This window comes from Vicugna pacos, chromosome 7 (genome assembly GCF_048564905.1).
Source record: "Vicugna pacos chromosome 7, VicPac4, whole genome shotgun sequence".
Classification (NCBI taxonomy): Eukaryota; Metazoa; Chordata; class Mammalia; order Artiodactyla; family Camelidae; genus Vicugna; species Vicugna pacos.
Genome location: NC_132993.1, coordinates 39776440 through 39796037, shown reverse-complemented (window position 1 = coordinate 39796037; position 19598 = coordinate 39776440). Strand labels below are relative to the sequence as shown.

Here is a 19598-nt window from a genome sequence, read left to right as displayed (position 1 = left end):
CCTAATCATCTTCAAAATAAATTATTGCCATCTCTGTCCTCTCTGGCTGTTTGTTTATACTCATCTCGTAGAATGTATAAATTTCTCTGTGACTGGCATGTTTGTATTCATTGGTTTCTCTCCCTGACCAGACCAGGGGTTGGCAAACTATGGCCCATGAGCCAAACCTGGCCTCAATGCCTGGTCTTATGTGGCCCACAGACTAAGAACAGTTTTTACATTATTAAATGATTGGGGAAAAAGGATATTCAATGACATGTGAAAATTGGAATTTTCATAAATAAAGTTATATTGCAACACAGCCATGATCCTTTAGCACATGCTATCAGTGGCTGTTTACGTGCTGTAAAGGGAGTGTTAAGTAGTTGCAGCAGAGACTGTATGGCCACAAAGCCTAGAATATTTACTGCTGGTCCTTTATAGAAAAAGTGTGCCAACCTCTGGAATAAACAGATAAGCTTCTTGTGGACAGTAGCTGAGTTCCAATAATTCTTCAATTTCCTACTCTCCCCATGGCACTGAACCTTGCGAATAGGGACATGCTGGCTATGGAATAGAGAATTTGGTCCCACGTATTCCTGAATTTGACCTGAAACCTCTATTCATTGGTTGTTTGACTTTAAGCAAATGAAATCAATCTCTTTGAGTCTCAGTTTCCTCATCTGCAAAATGGAAATGAGTGTCTCAACCTCTTACAGTTGTTAGGATTTTTAACTGATTTAATGTAGGTAAAATCCCACATACAATGTCTGGCACATATTAAGCATTCAATAAATGTTAGTGATATGCTAATGATTATTTTCTATTAAGGAAAAGACATTTTTAACCCACTTTCCTAACAGAAACCTAACAGAAAAAAGCCAAGAAGAAACACAACCTGCCTGCCTTTCTCACCAGCCCATACATAGTTCTCCCTTGGAAAGAAGAGACTCATCTAAAAGGAAGCACTGAGTATGCACAGCTCAGCGCAGCCACTCATTTCTCCAGCCTCCAACCCCTTTGAGATGTGTTTTTCATGAGACACACACCTTTTCTGCCACTTCAGAAGCAGCCCACTAGGGTGTGGAGTCGGGGTGAGGGACTGAGTCCTGAGCCCACCCGCTCTGCCTGTGTCTGGGTGGCTAAGCTCAATCCAGGGCAGATGTGTGCAGAAGCCGAGGTGCTCAGCAGACCAAGTCTATGTTTTCCAGCTCAGCTCCATTTGCAGTGGAGCTAACATTCCGATAACTTTCTGATTCTGGTGTCTCTCTCTCTGTTGGTTCGGACCTCAGAGGGGAAGTGGGAGGTATTTTGCACTGCCCCCTAAAACTCCAACAGGTGTATTACAAATTCTTGTTAAACTGAACATATTTTCTGGACTATGATGCACTCGAATACAAAGCAAAAACTAGTTACGAGCTGTCTCCAGAGCCTCACTGCTGAGGGGCTGGACAGGTCAGGTGAGGGCTGTCTCTGCCTCCTGGGGTGGTCATGGGGCTTACCGGAAGGAATTTAGGCCAAGTTCTTGGAACATGATATGAGCTATTATCATTACTACAGGTATTAAAGCATTGTTTTCTACATGTTATATATGTTAATTTTAAAAATAACTGGGAAATGTTATGCTAAGCGCTTTCTACATGTTTCTCGTTTACCTGGGCTGTGTAGCATAATGGCTAGACCACGGTTCAGATGAGATCACCTGGTCCTACCAGGCAGGTAAGAGGGTCCACATGTAGAGAGAGAATTTAAAACAGCATCTGGCGCATAATCAATAAATGCGGATTGTTTCATTGTTGGTGTTTTTGCTGTCGCTGTTATCGCTGGAAGCAAACCAGCTGCCCATGCTGTGAGCAGGTAGTACTGGATACGTTTTCCAAAGACAGTGAAAGATGAAATAACCCGGCCAAAGCCGGTAAGAAGTGAGAGGCGCAGCTGTGACTTGAGTGCCAAACTACCTTGCCACAACCCGGCATTTGAAAGCTCCGGCGACTCTGAACTTCCTGCTCTGCCCTAAACGAAGTAACCAATTCCTTGCCCCTGTGCCTGAGCTCATCTCGTTCTCTTCCGGCTCAGAAGTCCCTGGCTCTCTGCCAATTTCAGCATTGAAAACCCAGTTCAGACATGACCTCTTCTTGAAGCTTTCTTCGACATTTACTGCAACCCACGATCCCCAGACCCGACAAAGCTGACGTCTCTTTTCTTCACATGGCCCTCGGTATTTTATCTGCCATGCTGCTGCCGTTAATGCCTCAGAACTAATTCTGAGGATGTCCTTATCCTCTGTGAGACTGTGGACTTCTTGCAGCCTTTCCATTTCTAACTCCTCAGTGCCAAGCACAGTGCTTGGCACGTAGTTGTCAGCCAATAAATATCTGTTGCATTAAATATAAGAAATCATCAACTGTACATACACGATGATGACCAGCTCATCCTGGTTTCCCTGGAGCTTTTCCGGTTTTACAACAGAAAGCCCTGCATCCTAGGAAACCCTTCAGTCCCAGGCAAACTGGGACGACTGGTCCCCGTAACGTATACACTTGTTCACCTACACATATATAGACACATACTAGGAAACAGACCTTATGCAGATGTGATTACCGGCCTTCCTAAGGGGATGGTACACATGGAAGACTGCCTTTCCATCCATCCATTCTGGCAGTAAGCACTCGGGAATTTGCTGGAACTGATACCAGCAATTCCCCTGGTGGGTAGGGAGGCACTGGCCAGAGTCTCCAGAACAGCTGGGAAGGGCCCAAAAGGTATAAATCTCCCCGGACAGAAGGGCCCAAGCAAGCTTCTGGCTGCTTTTGATGGGATCCTAGTGGGACCCACAGCCCAGTGAGGCGTGATCGGCAGCAGCTGGACAGCCGGGGAAGCCCTCCTCTAAGATGTCGACACGGGGGCTGTTCTTTGCCAGTTTCCATTCACTACATCATTAACACCCTGAGAAAGAGCCTTTCACCAGCACAGTTCTACTCACCGTTCTGTTGCTTTTCTCCTGTCGACTTCTCAGCTTTGGAATTTTTCCCACGAGGGTTGTCGCTCTTGTTCGTCCGTGTTCCATCGACTTGATTCTTCGCTTCTCCAGGTGCCTTTTTCTCGGCCTTGCCAGATGCCCCTTCTTCAGCCTGCCTCTTGGCTTCCATCTCCTTTTGCTTCTCCTCCGCGGCCAGGCGAGCCTTTTCCTCTGCTTCCTTCTTGGCCTTCTCCTCTGCACCCAGGGCAAGCAAGCCAGGAAAGGAGCAGAAAAGATAAAAGGAAGTCACGCCATTAGGAGAATTGCCTGTTTGAACTAAAACAAGAATTTACACTGGGAATTAATATGCTACAATGACCTAAGGTATTTACTGAGTATTTGGGGTATCTTTTTGGTTAATTCAAGTCAGATGGTTATGTATACTCAGGAAACCAATAAAACCAGTTCATGATGATGACATTTCAGAAAATAACAGGTTAGAAGAAGGGGCAGGAAGAAAGTAATAATAAGGATTAATATAGATAATAATAATTAATTAATCAATACTATAATTGGCATTATTAATATTATTATTTTGACCAATAAGTTCCAATATTATTTTGACCAATAGAGAGTGTCCTCTATGCCAGGTATTACATTTAAGTGCTTTTCAAGGATTACTTCCTCTCATTTTCAGTCTTACACTGGAGTACTATTATTGTAGCCCTGTTTTACAAATGTGGAATCAAGGCTCATAGACATTACAGAACTCTCCCATGGCTCCAGTGAAAATTGAAGTTTCATGTAGATTTGTTTAGGATCTGGAGTTTAAACACAAGTAATGGATTACAAAACCAAAAGAAAGGGAAACAGCCATCACCAGAATAATACAGTTTCAGGACACTATTTGTGAATTTGAAAGCAGGAAGAGGGTAACGAAGCCTCACAAAAAAATATGGTCTTCAAACCGTCCACAAGATGAGAGGCGGCCTTTAGTTTGGCCAGGGATCCTGGTCTGTGTCTTCCTTGCTAAGGAGAGGATGTCAACCTTACTTCCAATTTGGTTGACTGTGAAAGGGTCTGGCTCTGTGTTTAATCAAAAACAGCATAATTGCATACGGCCAAGTAGTCGTAAAAAAGTTGATTCATTCAACTAATATTTATTGAGCAGGTACAGTGCCAAGCACCATTTCAGGCACTAGAAATACAGCAGGAAGCAAGACTTATAGAAGAGAAAAGATCATAATTAAGCAAACAAATCACTGAGATAATTTTAGGTGGTGAAAAGTGCTTTACAAAACAATATAGCAGAGTAATATGATGGAACATGATCAGCATAAGGGAAGGAGGTGGCATTAGGTAAGAAGTGGCAGGAGGTGACATTTGACCAAATCCTGAATGATAAATTGCAATAATCGAGAGAAAGAGGATTCCAGGCAGAGGAAATAAAAAAATGTAAGGCAATGAGTTTGGCATGCTCAAAGGACAGTGAGTTAGCCAGTACGGCTAAAGCGAATATAGTAAGGGGTTAGTGACAGAGGATATGGTCAAATGACCAAGGATATGCAGGACTGAGATCATGCAGAGCCTCGGAGGCAAAGAGGTGGAACTGGGTTGTAGGAAGTAACATACATGGAAGGCACCAATCCTCCCTTAGGGTCTAGGGACTCACCTGTTTAGCCATCAATTCACTCAAAAGGCCTTTCAGACTGTGCCATTAACATCCACTGTGAAACACATTATTGCATTTTTTCTCTGGATGTGTTACAAATGTCCCACACCTCATTACCAGGGATCCTCTTTATTTGCCTTGGTTCGCCTTGGTCCTGAAAACATCTGGCTTTCATAGACCACAAGTGTGGTTTTAATCTAATGGGCACCAGAGTAGTTATGAATGTGATCATGTTCCCTTTTGTTTCAGCTGCTAAAGAACACAAAGCCCAGACTTGGTTCCAGACTCACATGTTCACGGGGCTTTATGGCATTGTATTTTGTGAATGTCTATGATCCCTGGCTTCATTTTACTTTTTCTGCCCTTACATTTGCCTGGCTCAGATGTCCTCCTTAATATATTACAAAGTTTTCATTCATCCTTTCATTGTTTCATCCACCCACCTATTCAAACCAATGTCCTGATCTCACCCTAGACAAATTAAATCAGACTCTGGAGGGAGAAAGGCAAGAACAGGATATTTTTAATGCTCTCCAGATGATTCTAATGCACAATCAGGATTGACAAGTACTGATTTAAATTTTAAATGTTTGCCATTCAATATTTCATGACATTCTACTTTCCAACAGGATGTATTTATAATTTACAATAAAAAGGTAAAGAAAGATTTCTTTATAAAATCACATAATTATGTGTATATATAGTATAATATATCTTCTGACATCTAAGAGGTACAATCAAAGAGTAAGAGAATGCCCTGCAGAAAAAAATAGGAGACATTCTCAGTAGCCGCAGGACCACAGAAAGCCCCCTAGAATGTTCATCCAGACTTCCTTTGATCCTTCTGTAGTGCCCTGAGGACAAAGGTCAAATGTCATCTCCATCACTGAATTCCCAGTATGTGGTTCAGCACTGGGCAGCTAGCAGATGCTCATGGACTATTTATTGACTAAATGAAATGTACGTAATGGGTCTGATTCACCCTATCTGCCAATGAACCTGACTTGCACATATCCCATCATTAGCAATCCAGACTAGCATAAAATACAGAAAGTATATGCACTCTAAAGTTCTACCCTAGAAGAATTAGCCATTTAACAAATGTTAGTTTCCTTAACCACTAAGGTAGGTAAGTAAAAAGATGACTGTACTTACTACACAGCTAAAGTTGGGGCAAAGGGGAAGAGAATTCATTCATACTCAGGCATCAGGAAAAATAACGTATAATCCTCTCACAGAATCCCCACTGGATCTGTGGCAAACTGTCAACATTCAGAAACATTCCTGCATTAAAAATAATTTCGATAAAAGCTGAAGGTGTTAAATTCTGCTTTGCGTCAAAAGTATAAAATATTATCTGAGCAAGAAAAATTCATCTGACAACTGAGTCAGACCAATTTTCTATGGGAAATCTAGCAAAAGAAAAAAAAAAAACAACCCTAGAAGGAAGGTACATTTCAGAAACAAATTTGTGCTCAACTACAGCTGACAGCAAGCAATTGATGTTTAAATTAATGAATGGTAGCTCTTATGACATCATAATCAGATCCAATATGATTCCTTTCCTTGCAGCATCTGTGTTCCAGCAGACAGCTCTGAAATGCTCTACAACTTCTCCACTTCTATCTCTTCCTCACATCTCTGAAATATCTGATATTAGTGTGATCAGCCATCAGCATCCAGTGCTACTACTCAAAGTAAGTCGACAAAGCAAGCAGACGCATAAATAAGAAAAAAGAAAACAAACTGACAGCAGGTACGTCTGTAATCAGATTCTCTTACATTTTCAGGGTGAAGTTATTAATATACATAAAGTCTTTCCTACTATGAGACAAAGTAGGTGAAAGAACAATTAATTTGTACATGATCACAGAATCCAAAAATGACATATATGCAAAGAATTAACTCTTCAGGTTTCAGATTTAACATAAGTGGCACTTCTAGGCTGCTAGACTAGTAGAAAGCAAACACAGTAGTTCAATCCCATTTCCTTCTGATTTCCATTTCAGACTATCTGTGGCGATGTGACTCATTATGAAAATGGTCAGAAGCAAGGAGCTAAAGGGTTAAGGGAGAGCAGAGCCCTTATGAGCCATAAATTGCATTCCTCCCCCTGAGAGCTGGTTCTGTACCACACTGAATGTCTGTGCAGCCTTGGAGAAATATATTGATTTCTTCATTTCATTTGTCTTTCTGAATAATGATAGTACAGGCTCTTGGTTAAAATGGTATTGGGCTAATTATCTCTTAATATTTTCTGAAACACCTACTTAAACTATCTACAGAGAAAGAAAAGGAGAGAAACTGACTAACTTAAAAAAAAAAACACAAAACACTATACAAATTTTGAATAGTTAACTTTTGATTATATACAACAACAGAAAGGTACTTTTAGGCATTTAAAGACTCAGGAGACGTTCCCATTGGACCTGTTTAAAAATTTTAGCCAAAGTGCTTCTGCTGACAGAAAAATTCAATCAATATTAAAAACTCTGAATGAGGAAAACATGTTAATAATGTGCAAAAAAACTAGTAGGTCATAGTGTTAAATAAAAATAACTGTTAAGCTAGATATAAAACTTGATTCAATTACTGATATAATATTAAAGGATAAATTAATAATAAAATAGCAATTTGCTTAAAATTTACTTAGAATCACCTAGTTTGAAAATCTTATATTATTTCAATAAAAACTGAGTAATGGAGGAAATTTAAGAAAATTAATAAACTTCTCAGCATTTGCAAAGAAGTATCATTATATAGTATTTCATATTTATATTGATAGAGACATAATTCAATGAAAATATAAAGTTATTTTCTAGTAAAATAAAAATAAGATGTAATTAAAAACCATAAACAAAGTTAAAAGGTATATGACAAACTAACTGGACAGAGGTAGGGCAGAAATTGAAAGACAGTTTGTCAACTGAAGAATTACTATCCTTGATACATAAAGAGTTGTATGAATCAGTAATAAAAATATAAACATCCTAATAAAAAAATGAAGGAGGAAAATATAGGGAAACAGGCACTCTCACTATACTTCTACTGGGAGAGCACATTGGTTAAAAAAAAAAAAACTTTCCAGAAAGAAATTTGATAATATACATCAAGAGCTTTATAATTTTTCACCTATTTCGACAGAAGAATTCCACATCTAGAAATTAACCCTAGATGAATAATTAGAGGTAGGCTCAAAGACTTCTGAACTTATATGTTCCTAACAATGTTATATACAATAATGAAGAACTGGAAACTAAAATGCTCAGTAAGAGGATGGGTTTGACAATGATATTACATACAACGTAGCCACTTACACCACGTTTTCTAAGAATATTCAATATCAGAATAAAATCTTCAAAATTGAAATAGAAAAGGAAAATACAATATTACACTACGGTCCCAATTTAAGTGGAAAATTTTACTTACAAATATGTATAGCAAATCAAATTTAAAAGAATTACATCAGTGACAATGAGTGTGTATATGTCCATGTATGACTGAAAAATTGTGCTGAACACTAGAATTTGACACAACATTGTAAAATGATTATAAATCAATAAAAAATGTTAAAAAAAGAATTACGTCAGAATTTCAACAATAGTTATATTTGGCTGGAGAATTTATGAGTGATTTTTATTTTCTTCTTTATATATTTTGTTTACATTTCAGGATCGTAACCTAAACATGTATCATACTTACACCAGAAAAAAAATGTTTAAAAAGTATTAAATACTGAATGGAAACTGATCAAAGTTAATCAGTCTTGGCAATTGTTAAACCTACACATCTTTGTTTGGGAATAATGGTTCTCAGCTCTAAGAGATGTAAAAAATACACTGATTTAATCTTTCCTAATAACCATGTGTTCTGGCCTAGCTAGCTCTGTAAATCAGGTTGGTTAATAAAATCAAGACTTTAGATCCAATTCCATTTCTGATCAATTTAATAACAACATATATTCAAGTGCCCCACGCAGGGCAGCTTTTCTTGAAATTAGGGTTTTCTGGTAAAAAAGAATAATGAGCAAAACAGCCTGGGATAGTCTAGTACAAACCAATCACCAAAGGAAAAACAGACCCAAACTGAATTTCTTAACACCAGTCAATCAGCCAACATCACTACTGAGAGAACTGAAAATGTTACAAAATATTGGTTGACCACCACCTTCTTAACTTTGCATTCCAACCTCTAACTTTCTTTGCCAATTTTTTAAAATAACAGCTATTCCTTATCAGGCATTAACCATATGCTAGCTCTGCTCTCAGTGCTTTTATATATATAATTTCTGTCCTTTGCAACAACTGTGTGATGTGTATTATCATCCCCCAAAGGGAATGTCCTCAAAGAATTTACCCGAATTTGTCAAAGAGCACAGGGCAAGTAGGGAGTCAATCCTCCCTTTCCCCAACTAGTCCCCTGACAAAATTCACAAAACCCAGGGTACGTGCCATTGTCCACCCCTTTTTCCTATTCCTCCATTTCTAAATGCAACACCTCCTTCAGAGCTCAACCCCAGGCATCCTTCAGGTCCCAGCTACAATGTGCCCCAAACACCCCGACCAGAGTTATGGACAAGTTAGCTGAAGTCTATCTCTGTTAGCATACCTCACATATTTAAAAATTTACTAGTGCTTCTTTTTCTGTCCTTTTTAAAGGGCCAGTTTTCCCTTGGAAAAGAAACTGTCTAATGCTCCCCCTAGGTGATTTTCAAGTGTGATGAGTGTAATTGATTATAAGAGAGTGCTTCTTCTGAGATGACGCAGTAGCTGCCACTGCTGCTTGCAACGCCTGCCAACAGGGAGGATTTAAAAGTTTAAAGCATCCGGACAGACTAGGAGAGGCTGCACTTAGAATATGGAAGAGATGTTGCCTCCCTCCATAGTGCAGGATGCAACATTTGTCCCAAAATGGTAAGGGCCCAATTACGCCTCTAAAAAGTGCATAAATATAAACCCTTTGCCCAACTCAACATGAGCAGCCACTGGGACTGGGTTTTATGGACAAGTCACCATGTTGGCCTTCGAAAAACTCCAACAGTGAGGTCCTGTCTCTTCCACACTAGAAGCAGCCTCCTGATGTATAACGACCAAGACTGCAGAACGTGCTGCGCCTGCTGCTCCCATCCTTCTCATTTGTGCAGATACTGGGTGGATAAAAGTGTGCAGTGCTGTGCCTGGGGATACAACTCTCCTTGCTTGTTATGAGGGGCTGAGGCTCAGGGCCAGCAGGTGCTGGTGACAAGTTCAAGGCCCCTATTGAACTCCTATTCTTACTTTGAAAGAAACTCTGTCCTCCTCCCCTAGAGACTGCAAACTTTGAGGACAAAGATGTCTGTTATTCAACTCTGTACGCTTGGCATGGAGCACGGGGACTGGCATACAGTAGGGACTTAGTAGATGTGCAAAAACTGACTGGTTGAAGGCTCATCTCCCCAAAACTCATTGGGATCAGCCTCTCACTGAGCTCCAAGAGCCATCCACATCTGTCTCCCTCTCTGGAATCAGGCATCACTGCTTCGTAAAACTTACCTCGGGTACGTGTTCCTACCTAGACGACAGTGTGAGCATGTGGGACACACGGATCACACAGTACGTGCTCTATACACACAAATACACATATGAGCAAATGAATTTCAACTTTCAAAAAAAACACAGATTTCAGTCTTTTTTTGTTTATAGTACCAAGAATCATGACTTTTCTGTCTGTGAATTTCTGTTTATCCCCAGAAGGTCAGCCTGAGTAATGGCTGAAGGGAAATGAGAAAAGCAAAGGAAGATAAAAATGTGTAAAGGAGATTACAGCACCTTCTACCCCAATGTAATGGCCGAGGGGCTACGGGCCAGGTGTTACTTAGTAAAAAGAAGGAACAAAGTCCTCATAAATGTGCCACGTGACATGAAAAGTGAACGACAAGGTGGCCTAGCAGGCACCAAGAAAGAAAGAGACCCATCCTCATTTCAGGAAGAGGAGCCCGGTCATACAGCACAAAGGCCGTGCTGCTGGGAGGCCTGGCGGGCGGCCTCACTCTATCACATGTTGAGTGTTAGGTATAATGAAGATCAAAAGATGGTCCATCCTAACATTCAGCAATCTGAATCTGTATCCTGAGTTTGCCCTTCATCTGCAACACCTATAAACGAGGGGAGGCGATGCCCTGCTTGGTGAGTGGGTCTGAGTGCTTCGGACAGGTCTCCTGCAAGACTCCCCAACAGCACGTTACCTTTGGGCACCTTGGCCCTCCATCTCTCCCGATTGACGTGCACCACCTCAGTCCAAGTGGCTTTAAAACTCTTATAGTCAACGGGGATGACAGAATTGTTGATCGGGGCACTTCCTTCTGAGCCAGAGCTCTTGACACCTGATCGCTTTGCATCTGCCGAATTGATGCTGTTCAAACTGGAGGATGAAGAAAACCACACCAGAGAGAAGGGTTAGCCTTTAGAAAGGGATGGCAATAAGTAAGACTAACAGAGGAGTGGTTAACACCCATAAAGTTATTGTGGTGAAATTCCTGGGTCCTGAAACTTGTAATTCCTATTTTTCATATGCAACAGGTGGGAAATTATTCTCGGCAGGAAAAAAAATCAAGCCTCATGAGTGCTGATATTTCCCACAGTCCTCTTATTTCTTCTTCATTGACTGATATCTTCTTTAGATCCCCCTCATGTGAATTTTCTGTCTTTGACTCTCTGGAATTAACTTATGTGAACTTGAACTCTACTTGGTTTCACAGTTCGCCCACAGTTGCCTCCACACCGACCACTTTTCCAAGTAACCCAGCCATGGGGTCCTCTTTCTCTCCAGGTCCACCTCCCCCTGGTACTCAAGAGCCTCTGATCCCAGGATCCCCAAAGCCAGAGTAAGGTGATTCCTTTACGTTCCTGGGGGAAGGTGAAGAGGCACAGACAGCTTGGACATCGTGGGAGATCAGCCATGCAGAAGACCTTTTTAAAATATGAATGTCACTTTCAGTTTTAACCATGGGTAACTTTAGAAAACATAGAAATACATATAAATTATAATATAGAAAGTGCCATCCTTCTGGGAAACTATAAATTATCACACTTCCAGGGGGCTGGAGTGGCGGCCTGACTCTATGCAAATCCACTGAACGGCAAGGCAAGCAAGACCGATTCGATAAGCAGCGGAGGTCTGAGCCCAGTGCTTGCAGAGCCGGGGGGCTGTGGGACTCAGGCAGGGGGCGTCTGTCCCCCTCGTCAGCAGCCCTGACTGGGTACATCCACCGTCAGCATCCCCGGGGTACTCTTGTCTTCCTTTCTGCTATTTATTCCTTCTCTAGCTCTCTTCTTCCCTTTTTCTTCTTCATTCAATTTCTCTCCTTTATGACAAAGCCCACGGTTCTGCATGGACGAGGAGGAGGGGGCAGTATTGCCGGCAGTGGTACTACCGACCAGTAAAGACTAAGTGTTAGCTTTACTTGGTCTGGCACTTCCTCTGTGCGGGCCCTGTTATAAGGTAGATTAGAGAATTCCTTTACTTCTCCCTGCAACCTATGAGTGTCATAATCCACATTTACTCAAATGGGGAGACTGAGGCAACTTGCCTGAGACGGCACAGCTAATAAGCAGTGGAGTCAGGATGTTTAACCCGGCAATCTGACTCCAGCGCCTGCACTCTTTAAGTCCTAATCTATGCTCAACATAATGATGTTGTGGCAGAAGGTGATATAAAATTTCAGCTGTTTTCCCCTCTGCTTCATTTTCTTCCTGAACCTAGAGATAAGTCAGTTTCACTTCCTGTGATGACTCTGATCAGTGGTACTTTTTTTTGGAGTATCGGGAGCAAGGACTCTGTAGGCACAGCAAGCCAAGTGCAGTGATTGGTGCTGTCATGAACAAAGGCACCAAAACAGAGAATGGGGGATGGTGGTGGTGGTGGTACTGGACCCTGCTGGTCATGACCTGGACCTTGGCCAGCTTGGAGAGGACAGAGAGCACAACTTCGACTCCTCTGAGAATAAGAAGAGGCAGGCGTATCTCTTACAAAGAGGAGGTAGGGTGAACATAAGTATGATGTGCCGCTCTCTTCCCTTCCAAAAGAAAAATTCTATCTTTAGGGACAGGCCACCCTGACCCCTCAGCCTTCAAGCTTTGGCACTGACCTTGAACGCCTCTGTCCTGTCCCGCCAGTTTGAGAGGTTTCATCAATTAGTGGACTCACGATCTTTTCTGTCATGTCCGTGAGCACAGTGAAGGTGGGTTCCACAATGAAATCAATGAAACCTGAAGAGAAACAGTGAAGCTTCAGAGAAACTACATACTAACTTGGGCCTCTTCCATATTTTCCCCATGCAAACTGATGAGTTGAATCTTTCTTTTAAAATTCATAGAGTGCCAGATCAGATTAGGAGAGAATAAGCTGATCTTAATCATTCATTATATCCCTTGTTTTGAATATCATGAGTCAGTTCCATTTCTCCTATGTAACTTTCCTATGACTTTTTAGTAGAGAGTTCAATAAAGTGCTCAAAAAATTCAAATTCAACATCCACTATGTAAAAAACGCTGTGGTCAGTGCTGCATAAAGGACCAAGATGTGTAACACAACCTGCCTGCCCTTGGAAGTTTATAGGAGAAATTAAATGAGCAAAGAAATGGAAAGGACCAAAGGAGAAGCTCAAATAAAGGCCCCTGGGAAGGAAAGGGAGGGAGGATGTTCTCCCTCCCACTGAGAGGGCTACAAACAGCATTGCGGAGGTTGGATGTTTGAGCTGAGCCCTATAGCTATTCATTCTAGGTAGAGGGGGTGAAATTATTTTGGACTCAGAAAGGGAAAACCCAGAAGAACATAAATACAAAACAGAAACAGACTCATAGACATAGAATACAAACTTGTGGTTGCCAAGGAGGTGGGGGGTGGGAAGGGACAGACTGGGAGTTCAAAATTTGTAGCTACTGACAGGCATGTGCAGAATAGATAAACAAGATTATACTGTATAGCACAGGGAAGTAATATACAAGATCTTGCGGTAGCTCACAGCAAAAAAAGTGACAATGAATATATGTATGTTCATGTATAACTGAAAAATTGTGCTCTACACTGGAATTTGACACAACATTGTAAAATGACTATAACTCAATAAAAAACTATTAAAAAAAAAAAAGAAAGAAAGAAAGGGAAAACCCAGGAAGACAGGTCATGGTCAGTGCACGAAGGGAGGTTCCTAAGTACCAGGCTAAAGGTTTAGGACGTAGGCACTAGAAGCCCCTTGAGATGCTTGGGCAGCACTGTAATAAGATTTTTTTAAATGCAATTTGGGGAAATTAATCTGGTAAGATGGATGGGAAGGAAGAGAGCAATAAGGGCTGAGGCTGGGAAAACTATTTTAGAAGCTGTTGTAACAGCTCAAAGTCACGGGAAGGAAGGTGGGATCCAGTGCCCTTTTAAGGAGGGAGTGTGGTGGAGGCACAGATACATGCACAGCAGGAGGCAGTCATGCCTCTAGGTGGGATCCGTCAGAGACTTCCCCTGGAAAGCAGAGAGAAGAGGGACAATGAGGGAGAGTGTGGCTGAGGAGAAAGATGGTGGGCTCAGTCTTAGATCTGCTGACTTGGGGTACCAGGGACACATCTGGATGAAAGAGGGTCAACAGATTTGGAAGAAACGGGGTTGGAAACTGGAAGAGGGGTCAGATCTGGAACTGTACCTTTGAGAGTTCGCCATGCTAGAGAGAGCTGATGTTGGGCTAGAGTGATTGTCTTGACAGCTCAAAAATGCCCAAGTGTTCTGTGACACATCAGGAGAAAATATATGATCCGGAACTAATGGTGGTAACTCATTACACAGCCAGATGAAAGCTGGAAGGAAACTAAAGGCCAGCCAAATGAAATATGGCGTTTGGAAATGTACAAATGCCTATTTGGTTCTCACAATGACCACAGAGGAAGTGATACTGGCATTTAATGCCCAGCAGTGAAGGGTGCTAAAAATTCTGTAACGTAATTGGCAAAACAAGAACCATCCCAAACAAATACCTGTAGCATCCTGATAAGGAAATACTGATAGCCAAATATGAATTGTAGTTAATCGCAGTATAATTTTAAGCTTAAACTAAAGTGTCTGATGACAGTATTTTCACATTTTCTTCTCACAAGTTAAATTCATTCAACATGTCCAAACCCAGACTAGCTCATCAGGCTTTCCCTCCAACCCTTGAAAGTGGGACCATGGACCAACCACTTAATCTAGATTGTGGGCTCTACCTTATCCTTGCATCCAGCTGAAGCCTTACTGTTTTATATGCCACCTCCTTCCAGCAGAGCCCCTGCACTGCCTTAGTTCGAACAGTCAACATCTCCTCCCTGTAATCCTGCAGGAGGTACCAGCTGGTGCCTTTGCCTCTAGTCTTCCGCAAAACCCTCCGATTAATCCTCCACGGTACTGACAGAGAAATCTTTCTTAGGCAGGGATTGGCCAACTTTCTGTAAAGGGCCAGAGAGCAGATTATTTTAGGTTTTGTGGACCGTATTGACGAAAACTCCTTAACTCTGCCACAATAGGGCAATAGCAATCATAAATAATATGCAAATGAATGAGCTTAGCTGTGTTGTAGTAAAACTTTATTCACAAGACTAAGTAGTGGGCTAGATGTGGCCTACAGGCTAAGGTTAGCTGACTTATTCTGAAGTATCAATTTACATAGTTTTAACCTTCCTTAAAATTCTTTAGATATGCCCTCATTTCCTACAGGAAAGTATAAGCACATGCTATTCTTAATGCAATATATAATCTGGGCCTAATTTTCTCTCCAAACTTGTCCCTCAATGCAGTCTACTCCCTATTCACTGCTCTAGACATAAGAATTGGTAATTAATTCCTTGACCATACCAGACTACTTCAAATTTCCCTGTTTAGTATATGCTGATCCCTTGTCTGCAGTGTCCTTCCATCCATCCCTATTTACCTCTAACACATATCACCATTTGCCTAAACACTGCCTACTTATCTCCTTGAACTCAACTCAAATATTACCTCTCAGCAAGTCTGTCTGGGTCTAATGGCTTACACACTCTCTTCTGTACCATGTATAATCTCTACCTTAGCAGTGTAACACTAATAGATTTTGCTGTCTTAACATCTTGTCTACCACTCAATACTAGTTCAATGTCTTTGGGAACAGGTACCATGTATAATTCATCTTTGTTTTTTAATAACATCTGTTATAGTGCCTAGCAGTGCCTAACACCTAACAGGAACTCAATATATTATTATGAAAAAAATGAGTAAGTACTCAAAACACAAGTAGGAAAAAAATCAATAAATCTTTGTTGAATCTATTTTTTGAATGATTTCAGACTTTTCCAAGGTGGAATCACTGATGACAATTTATGTATGGCATTGGTACCCTCTCTCATAGTTGAAGATTTTTGTAATGCACATAAATTATGATTACTAGCAATGCAAAAGTTATCTTTACAAAAAAAGGTGCTGAATTTTTTTTTAAATGAGGAAAGGAAGGAAGAATGGAAATATTTTAAAAGAGCTGTTTCTGGAAGCAAGGTTATCCAGGAAATGGCGCTGTCTGGGAAACAGGGCTAGAGGAAGTTCTGAGGAGACTTCCGGTACTGCATGCAGAGCAGAGGGGCTGAAAATGAATGGGCTTCTCACTACTAATTCTTGTCATTGCCTTGGAAAATTGAAGCCTCTCTTTCTTTTGGCAGGGAATGATGGAGACAGCACAGTCTCACTGTCTAATCCTCCCAGGAACCAGCCACACTTCAGGGAGAAGATGGGGAGAGCGGCTCCATCGACCCAACCAGCCAAAGCCATCATGAGCACAGAACAGCAGAATGGAGCCAGGTTCCCGCCCAGAGTCACTGGGAGCATCTGAGCATACTTCCAGACACCCCTCTCTGGTTTTTCTTTCCATCCAAAGGGCTGGCAAACACGTACCTACTTGTGACTGGGCAACCATGGTCGACTTCCGGTCACACAGAGGAGAAAAAGGCAGCCCCAGCTCTGCTTCTCTATCACCCTAGAAAAACAGGAGGGCAGAGTAAATTAAGAACAGCCGACTGAACCGCCCAGATTTCACCTCACAATTTCAGCTGCTATGAAGGCCATTGGTCTTTACTTTAATTGTTACAATTACATTATGTAATAAGTCCTTACGGACCCTGCTTCTCTGCATAAAAGACAGCAAGAGGCTGAAATCCGCTGGGGTCCAATCATTCCATCCAACTGCAAAGGCGCATGCTGTTGTATAGAAAGCCTCATCAGGCAGCAATAGGTTCCCCGAGGAAAGCAAGAAAAGCAACATGCCCTGTGGCCTAGAGTCAGCACTGCAGTCAGATTTCCTGTGTGTTCTTGAGTTGTCCGGTGCCAACCTGCAGCCTTTCTTGAGCCAGCCAATCCCTCCCTGCTGTGGGCAGTGTCCAGGACACAAATTCTAATGGACCGATTTGGATTCGCTCTCCTGGTACTGCCTAAAGCCACATACAACTGGAGTATGTGCTTCTGGGGTCTTCACTACTGAGCTCAGTCCATAATAAAAAGGGGACCAACAAAGAAAAAGTCAACTAAATGGTTTTTTGTGTTTATCAAGTTAGACAACAATAAAACATGATTCTCTGGCCAGTGTGTTCTCAATCTCACTACAAAGCATCACTAAAATAAGCCAGTGCTATGGAGAGTCTAAATAATGATGGAGATGATTTTTAAGAAGTGTCTGAACCAGAGCTCAGTACTTCAGACACACACCTAGAGGAAAGGGAAAATGCATCCCCCTTCCTAGAGCAGCGAAGTTGTGCTGATTCATTTTACTAGAAAAGAATCTGCCCAGGATAATGGCTACTGACTTGGGCTGGAGTCTAGCCTTGCTCCCACAACCTGTGTGATCATCAGAAGTTTATTTTCCCTCTCTACATTTCGGTTTTATGATCTATAAAATGTGGGATAATAATCCCTTCCTCACTGAGGTACAATGAGGATTAAATGAGAAAATGTATGTAAATAAGTAAAAAGGACAATTATTGCTTCCCAGTAGGTATTTCTAATACTTAAGTGATGATCTGAGAAACATTCAGTGAGCTTGTTACATCTACTACTCTCTGATCATAATAAACATCACCAATGAACTAATAATAAATTAAAAGTAGTAACAGTCTGGTTCAACAATGAGGCCTAGTTCAAAAACTGGATGCCTTTTCTTTCTAAAGCATGTTACCAAAGAGAAAGGATGCTAGTTCACATGCACACTTGAGATCAACTGAAAAGAAGGAAAAGGAATGGGCGTCTGAGGAAGCTGAACAGGAGGGGTCACAATGGGCGCTGGGGACATCCAAGGGCCTCAGGAACAGCCCTGAAGTGGCTTACTTCCTTCTGTACCTTTTCCTGTATGGACACCACATGGGACACATTGGCTCCTGTTTCCGAGTATGTCTTGCTAAGGGCTACTCCATCTCTCATGTGACATGATAAAAGTAATTTCCAAGCTAATTCTATCGGGCAGTATGATAAGAAGAAAGAGCATTTATAACATAAAATTGTACTTGTATAGATGGTTTAGTGGGATAGCTCAGCTAACACAAATAAAACCCATCCTTACTCCCTATGAAGTAGGGATACAAGTGGTTTTGTTGATGCATTTTAATGGGGGTGGTTTAGAAGAAGAGGCCGTGAACACTAATCATTTGACTGATAAGACGTATGCATTAATTTGGATTTTATTACTGAAAAAGTGCATATTAAGCAACTTCTTATCCCATGGACTTGCCCATACCCACACTGCACACCACTTACATCTTTTGGATTTAATTAATCTGAGAGTAGATTCAGCTACTAAAAGTCACTGAGATCCCTTTATAGGACAGTTATATTTATAAACTGGAAAAAATGCAGAAAGTAACATGGAAGAAAGTACTTCTACAGGTGAATCCAACTTGACTGACACAATATTGTATGATTCCATCACTGTTGGCCCTTGTAGAATTATTCATACATTTTCCTCTTTATTAAAGAGGTCAATATTTTCAAAAAAAAAAAAAAGGCAAAAGTCTCAGTTGGCACAAAGGATTTTTTTTTAACTAACTCATTTTTTTCTTCCAGAACAGTGCAGAAAAATAAGTAACTATTATTCTTATGGTAGGGGGTTAAGATAGTTGACTGATAAAGACATGTAATTGATCTGCAAAAGGAACACTATGAATGTTGGTTGAATGAATGAAAAGATTGTTCTATAAGCTTTTCTTGGGACCTGGCATGCTCTTTTTTCTGTATAAACTCAAGTTACATTGAGTAAATATTGAATGATTTCCTTTTCCATTTGTCTAGTTCTCTTCTTTAGGAAAAGCAACTATTCGCATATTGCCTCTTTGCTTTTCTTCCATATGTAGTGTTTTCCTTTCAATGTTTTTAAACTCTTGTCAGTGGTATTTTTTTCGTTCCTGAACTCCATGTCCCTTCACGTGTTTTTATCAAGAACAGCTCTCCTTTGTGCTGTTTGCAGTGCAGTCTTCATTTATGTGTTCCTTTGGCCACTTGGACACTGATGACAAGCATGCTGGGGGAGCAGTTAAGCAGTTGGCTTTTCACAAACCACCCCTTTCCATTTCCTGTCCACACAGCTAAACTACATTTCCCAGAACTTCCGTCAGTTTGTGCTAGATAACAAAACAAAAGGAGAGGGAATGTATTTCCACCCTAGTTCTGGCATATAAGATCTCCTGTGCCGACTCCTCTATGTTCTCCCCTTTTGCTGCCTTGATCCAGAAAAGTACCATGGAAGTCACGTAGATGGTAGAGTCTGGGTCTAAAAGCACTATTGTAAACCACCCGCTGATTAAGAAACACTTGTCTGTATTTTACATGAGTGAGTGATAAAATTCCACTTTATGTGTGCTGTTAGGCATTTTGGGGTTTGTCCGTTACAGCAGCTATCTGTAAGCAGCAAACCAGGTAAGAGAAACAAAGGTTCTTTGTGTACTGGCAGTTCACAGGTCAGAGGGCATCCCTCAGTGCAAGAGC

General features: G+C 41.2%; 1 protein-coding gene and 1 long non-coding RNA gene across 13 annotated transcripts in view; one reads left to right on the top strand and one right to left on the bottom strand.

Annotated features, from left to right (window-relative positions):
* Positions 1–19598, bottom strand: part of PDE1C (phosphodiesterase 1C) — a 482123-nt gene that overhangs the window by 56300 nt on the left and 406225 nt on the right. For all 12 annotated transcript variants that reach the window (XR_012074369.1, XM_072964716.1, XM_072964717.1 and 9 more), the window contains 4 exons: positions 16527–16608; positions 12736–12856; positions 10834–11009; positions 2963–3193 (listed from right to left, as the gene is read on the bottom strand). Coding sequence is in view for 11 of the 12 variants with exons in the window: in XM_072964716.1 (XP_072820817.1) it covers positions 2963–3193; positions 10834–11009; positions 12736–12856; positions 16527–16608 (610 nt within the window). In the remaining variant the exon portion in view is untranslated. The remainder of the gene's footprint in view (positions 1–2962; positions 3194–10833; positions 11010–12735; positions 12857–16526; positions 16609–19598) is intronic.
* LOC140697385 (uncharacterized) lies at positions 5484–17210 on the top strand. The gene is made up of 3 exons (XR_012074370.1): positions 5484–5570; positions 6183–6366; positions 16295–17210. It is a non-coding gene; the product is annotated as an uncharacterized lncRNA (long non-coding RNA).